Raw genomic sequence first — 7,162 nt, forward strand, 5'->3', positions numbered from 1 at the left:
CTTTACAACTCATTCTTTTCTAGACCACAGTCTGAAAAAGAACAAAAGTTCTATCTCGCAAAGCTTATTATAAACGATTATTTAGAAATTTGAAATGAACATAGTTGAAAAAATTGTATATTATATCCCTTATACCGGAAGAAGAACACAAGCGAGTAAAGTAGTCTTTTATATGCATATATATTTTTGCTCGGGGTAAAAATATCCAAATCAAATATACTACCAGAAATATTGTAGACCGGAAATAGACGCTTTTCATGTAAGTTATCTTCCGAAACCCACATGTATACATATTTTTTTGATCGTTGCAACAACGCAAACTCAACTGTAAAACAGAAAATAAATTAGACAAGAAGTGAATTTAAACGTCTGGAATAGATTCATTTAATCGCAGCAACTTTGAAGTCTTACGTAAATATGGTGGTGGCTCATAGTGCCTAATCTCACAGCGCTAGATCTTGAAAATTGCGTGAGAAGCCGTGGGTAACTGATATTAACAAATATAATAATAAGTATTAAGTACTTCTGGATTATTTACATGCTGATTTAGAAGCAGCAAAAGAATTTTGCAGTGGTGGATAAGGGCGGCAAATTTAGGGCTTGCCCCTCCTGGAAAAGTATATGTAGCTGCGGCTCTGCTCATAAATTTTATAATTGATACCTTAACTACTTTAGCTCATAATAGAACTACAGTTATACGGCATTAGACATAAGGCAGGGGGCCCAAATATCGCCCACTTAAGGGAAAATTTAAGTTAACGGTTAATTATGGGTCATTTTGTTCAAATAATTGTTGAAATACGTAAAGTAGGTATTCAATTACCTTATAACGTAACTTATATTTTTCTAAAACAACACAGTTTCACATTAAAAAAATATATATATAAGACAAGTTTGAATGTTTTAACTTAAAAAAGTGTTCATAATATCGCCCACCATGTGTTCCTAATATCGCATATGGGAATAGTATTGGAAATTAGTAGAAACATTTAAAAATTGTTTGAAAACGAATTTTAATCATAGTAGTACAAAATTATTTGATTTGTTGTGCAAAAAGTTACTGGCTACAATCTTGACAAACATAAAACTTTTGTTTTTTAGACTTTCTTTTGTCACAAGCTTCATGAAACCATAGGAAACATTTCTTACATTTTAACCAAGTCTCACCATTTTTGTCACTTTAGTAAAAACCATCACAAAGTCCACATTGAGCATCATCACCATCACCATAACTACTGTCACTGTCATCCGTTGACACATAGGGTGGGTTTTCGTCGTCATCAGTTGAGTCAGGAGACGGCATCCCTTTTTTTCTGTTTCTCTTCTTCTTCTTTGCCTGAGACTTGCTTGAGTCATAAGTCAACTGCCGTTTACCTTTCGTTGTCCTGTCTATAGACCCAAGTAGTGCATTTTTAAAGGGGGAAGCACTGACAACAGCTGCTGATCCAGCCCTGGAATTCGATGTTGTTGGAAGAGAAAGAGACGGTACAGGATTGATGTCTGTAGGGGAAACTGTGATTGAGCTTGGCGATTTTTGTTGAGGTGTCTGTATTTCTTGGACTTCTTCTTCCATTCTAGTGTTTTGTTGGTGATGGAGGAAATCTTCATCGGTGAAAATGTTAGGATTAAATGGCAAAATCCCTGTAGCTGCAAACCCTTTTGTGGCGATTGATAATGTAGCCGACTTTTAATAGGCTTTTCCAACAAGCTCACCTATTTGAAATACCGTAATGGCTCTAAATGGATGGTTTACCAGCCAGTTCTCAATTTCCTGAGCGTAGTAAGTCTTGAAGCTCTTCATAAACGTTTTATCCAGAGGTTGCATGTGGTCTGAAGAATGAGGAGGGAGGCACACCAATGAGACGCCATTTTCACGAGCTAGATCGATCAAGTCTAAATTGCGAGTGTGAGTTGTGTGGCCATCAAGAATCAACACCACTGGATCATCTTTAGTTGGTTTCACGTAAGAAATGAAATGTGTAAACCATTTAATAAACAAATCTGTCTGTATCCAACCTGAAATATGACAAGCAGCAATACTGCCAGGAGGAGCTCCATCCATCAGTTCAGGCTTCATTCTCTTCCGTGGGAACACCAGCATTGGAGGAACAAAGTTTCCTGATGCTGACATACAAGCAACAATGGTTATGAGGCGACCTCTTTCGGCAGATGACAGTTTATGAACTTCTCTTTTCCCCTTTAAAGATACAACTCGCATGCTCTTGTGCTGTACACTTGTTACACCAGTCTCGTCGACGTTAAATACCCGAGTTGGTGAGAAATTAACGCGCTCTAGTTCTGGCTTGAGAATATCATAAAACTTTTTCACATTTTCAGGTGAAAATCCTTTTATTCTGGCCAAGGACAAGGGTTGTGGTTTCCGTAATGACAACTCAGGATGGCGTTTAAAAAACGGCCGTAGCCATTTCCTTCCTGCACTTTTTGTTTCCTGCGAAAAAGGGTGGGCAATATTGTTTCGTATAGCTAGTTGGAAGGCCATTCATTTGATATCTTTTGCTGTGAGCCCATAAAAAGACCTTTCCATTTTTAGACAATACTCTACAAGCTCATCCTCCATTTCAGTCGGCAAGACAGGTTTTCGCCCCAATGGAACTAAAAGAAGCTTTTCTAGTTCGTCTTCACTTTTTTTTACGTAATCTTTTAGTGTCGATCTAGGCACCATAAATATTTTAGAGGCTTTTAGCAAACCCATTTCTTTATTTTTCACTGAAATTACTGCCTCCTTCATCTTTAATTTATCCCATGTTTTCCTATGCGCCATCTGAAAAACAAAGAACGAAATGTTTAAAAAATGTGTTCCCAATATCGCCTAGTGGGCGTTAATAGGAACACTGCGGTGGGCGATATTAGGAACAACTCCTCAAACAAACATGGCGGCCACTGCAGCCAAACACGCAAAATAAAATGGATCAAAATATTACTTAAACCAAAGCTGTTTCCGAAGTTTTTGAATAGGATCAGTAACATTTTGTAATTACCTTAACTCTTAATTTTATACTAATAATAAATCACATGGGTTTTTAACTCACCTTAGGCGAATATCTTTAAAAATCACGACATAAAACTGAGACACGCTAACCTTGCCAAACTTTCACAGATTACTCCAGCTGACGGCTAGTTAGTAGTTCAAACGATTATGGGTAGATCGCAGCACTAACCAGCAAGTTACTGCAGTGGGCGATATTAGGAACATGGGCGATATTTGGGCCCCCTTATGCGGTGCCTTTGGCAATGTTTCAGTACCAGCACTAGTAGATAAAATGTCTAGCCTAGACATCTTTAAATATTCTATTTTGCGTATTTCCCCCAATTCTTTATTGCTTTTTACGAGGCTAATTCATTTTTGCACGTGTCACATTTCCAACATTTAATTTATGTTTTCGTAAAATGTGCCGCACCCGCGCGTGTACAAGCCGGATATAATATAATATTGCAGTCCAGCAACTTTTAAGTTAAGTGTAGAGTTCCAATTCGGAACTTGACAATGAAATTTCCAAAATTGAACATATTCGTATATATTTATAGATTAAAGTAGTTCTTTTACGATGGAGCTCCAAAATAATACTACAACTCATAAAACATTCACAGGTAAAGCATATCTTGTCTGCACTGGACAAGTTTTGACCCGTATTTAGATTATCGTGAAGACTAGAGATAAGAGACAGATAACAACTGACAGCTATTAAGGAATTTTAAACTAATATTTAAATAGTATCAAATGGATAATATCAGCTGAAGGGCCAGATATAGTCACCACGCGCGCACGCACGCACATTACAGTGAAAGATAGTTATATATGCTAATTAGTTATTTCATATTAGAACTATCCAAACGTTTTAAAAATAATGTTTTACTAACAATACTGCTCTTACCTAAGTCATATGCAAGAATGTACAAAGGATTTATGCTTAATCATTAGATCTCTTCACCTATTTATAAAAGAATAAGAATTGAATTAATATGTAATTTTTTTGTACGCAGTGTAAAATTATTTGTACTTATGATAGATTCATATATATACATAAATTTTTCCCAAATTTTAGTGTATATTTTCCGTATAGCTTGAGATCAAAACTATAAAATCATATTCAGTTTACATTTCTGTATTACAGACGATTTTCTTGTTTCCCTACAGTGCTTAAATTGTAAGATGTACTTTCTTGGAACTACGGTTTCACTTAAGATCCATTAGTTCATAATTATTGAGCATATTTAAATATTTTGACCAAAATTTGCGTAAGGTTGTCGTATCTTGGTGTTTTAGCTATTAAGTAAACTAGTATACTATGTAATTCATACTTTCTCACAAAATAGATACGTCAATAAAGAGTTGGGTTGAAATATTTTACTTTGTGATCATCATGAAATATCAATCACTGGCCACTTCATACTGTTTGGACACTAAAAGTTGAATCAGAAAAGCTAAAATCAGAAATTTTACAAATATAAGGCTTAGAAAAGCTTTTAGCATAAAGTACCGAAGTTTCGATTGATTTTCCACATTACCTAGTTAAGTTGGAAATAGTGAAAGTTTCTGTAAATTATAGGCCTCTGAGTCTGTGCTTGTTATTTTAATATTAAAAGAGTAATGGTTTCCTCTTTGGAAGTATTCCCGTAGGGATGTAAAATGTATAATAATAAAGCGTAATAATCCTGATTATCTGGGTATATTTAATTTATTTATTATCTTTCTTTGTGGATTAAATTAATTGCAATAGTAAAAAAGAACACAATCAAATAAATTAAATACAATATAAAGACATAAAATAATATATACAATTATAATGTTAGATAAATATACATTAAATAATAATAAGTATAAACTGTGTAAATAAAATTTGTACAAATGTGAACGAGGAAGACATTTGAACTATAACAGTGATAATAATTTAATTGATAACATAACACAATATAATTTATTCTAGAAAATGTTAATAAAATAGCTACTTTTTCAGCTTTAAAAAAAATAATCCAATATTTTGTTCGATATACAAAACAGGGATAAAATGGATTTTATCTTAAAAGTTTGAAGTTTTTTTATAAACCGACTATAATACATACTTGCATAAAGTTTCAGCAAGACCAGATAATCACGCGGTCTTCATGTATTGATTTAAAAAAAATAATGTTATGATAGAATATATTGTAGTTTTTAATAAGAATTGGCAGAGTAAGAAAGTGCTAATCATTAGATTGATTAAAAATTAATTTGAAATTTAATTGAGTTGGAGTAGTTTTCAATGAAAGCTTAAATGGTTTAGAATAAAAAAGAGGGTATTTGACTAATGCCTGTGTGATAAATCACAATATCCTGTTTGCTTCCATTCGCCTCCAACTAGCAAGATATTATTGAATATTTATTAATGCATGGATTGGTCTTTAAAGCACTAATTACTGCCTGTAAAGCAGCACCAGGAAGTACATAACCAAGTGTTGAAAAACCACTTGATTATTCTCTATCAAAAACTTTTGCCATATCCCTACCTATCAGTGACCAAAGTTAGCTTATTTACTGTATAATCCCTGTTTAAGTTCTTATAAGCACATTTTGTGACATATTTTTCTGTTTATTGACAAATAACACTTTAGTTGAGTCAATTATTTGTTGTTGTTCATTTATAAGATCTTTTTAAACTTCAATTCTTTCTCGAAGTACTTAATGTTCTGATTTAGTAAAGATATATGACCCTACACAGCTTCCTTTTGTAGATTAATTTTCATCTCACCAATCTTATTTCCACATTTTTCATTATAGACATGGTTGTTTGTAAATTCATTAAGGAGAGTGTAGATTTTACTGTTTGAAAATGCAGTACGATTATTAATGATGTAGGCTAATTGTGAGCGCTTTTAAAAAATCAAATCCATCTATCCCAAATTTCAGGTTTCAATATAGTTTATGTCTGTATATATTCCCACTAAAAATCTCTTACAATCTTGTTGATAGCAAAGATGACATACAGGCCGCAATCAAAGTTGTTGATTTGTCTACCTCCATTTATTAAGGTAAAACTAGTTTAAGATTTAATTATCCCCATAAAGTCACACAATTTATTCATTACAATTTTAGATTGTGAGTATATAATGGTATCTAATGAGTCATATAAGTAAAAAGTAGCACATATGACAGATAAGGACATCCCAATGTGCACCTCCAAAACTGTCCATTAACTGAACAAAATTAATTAGAACAATTAAAATGCCTGTGTTTGCCATGAACAAATGTTCTAGGAAATAAGTGTAATCTATCAATGACTTCAACCCACATAACCGATAATAGTATTGAAAACAAAAGAATTGTTGATGTGTCTTCTAATATTTTATAATATCAATCAAAATAAGGTACCATTTGGGGAATGTATATAAACATCTATAATTCCATCTTGGTGTGAGGATATTCTGAGAATCTCCCTCCTTTGTCATGTGACATTAGCTATATTATTTAAATCTTGTATTTCTATTTTAAAATTAATTCATTTAATGTAGTTATTTAAAAAAAAATGTTTTATAGAATAGATTTTTATTCAAAGTTGTATAGGTTTTTATTCGATTCTACTTAAAAGTCCAAACAATGGTAATATTTAAAAATTAACTGTTTATATTAATTTACGTATTAATATCCTATTATAAAAAAATTGATTTTATTTTTCACTGGAGGCAAAAGATATTACTACTGATGAGATTTAAACCTGGGCTCTACAGATTGTAAGACCAGTGCACTGACACTGAGCTGCTTAGATATATTAGTAACACTATCATAATCTGCAATTACTCCAGGTCTTCCTAAAGATAACAATTTTCACTGGAAAAATTCTGTCTTTTTACCAGTGATAACATACTACAAAATCAGCTGTCATAAACCATTAAAAATTCTTTTATACAGTTTAAAAAGTCTTTTAAAAATCGATAAGCTTTTGAGCTATTATCAATACCGAGGCATTTCTCGCTAAAGACAGTTAGTTTTAAAAGTAAAGCTACGCAATATTGATTGTATGTTAGCTATAGAATTACTTTTGCAATAGTCTTTATAATAGTAATTAAGCACAGACATTGAAAGCCTATATATGATCTCTTCTACACTAGTCCAATGATGCCTATAAAAACTATTTCTAATATCAATTTACATAACAATATATTTTAA

The 7,162-nt window shown here is 32.5% G+C and overlaps 1 protein-coding gene across 1 annotated transcript; it reads right to left on the reverse strand.

Moving 5' to 3' along the window:
- Nucleotides 1-1,687: 1,687 nt before the first annotated feature.
- On the reverse strand, nucleotides 1,688-2,500 carry LOC124369706 (MFS-type transporter clz9-like). The gene has a single exon (XM_046827761.1). It carries the CDS (start codon nucleotides 2,498-2,500, stop codon nucleotides 1,688-1,690), a length of 813 nt encoding a protein of 270 aa, XP_046683717.1.
- Nucleotides 2,501-7,162: the final 4,662 nt, after the last annotated feature.

This window comes from Homalodisca vitripennis, chromosome X (genome assembly GCF_021130785.1).
Source record: "Homalodisca vitripennis isolate AUS2020 chromosome X, UT_GWSS_2.1, whole genome shotgun sequence".
NCBI lineage: Eukaryota > Metazoa > Arthropoda > Insecta > Hemiptera > Cicadellidae > Homalodisca > Homalodisca vitripennis.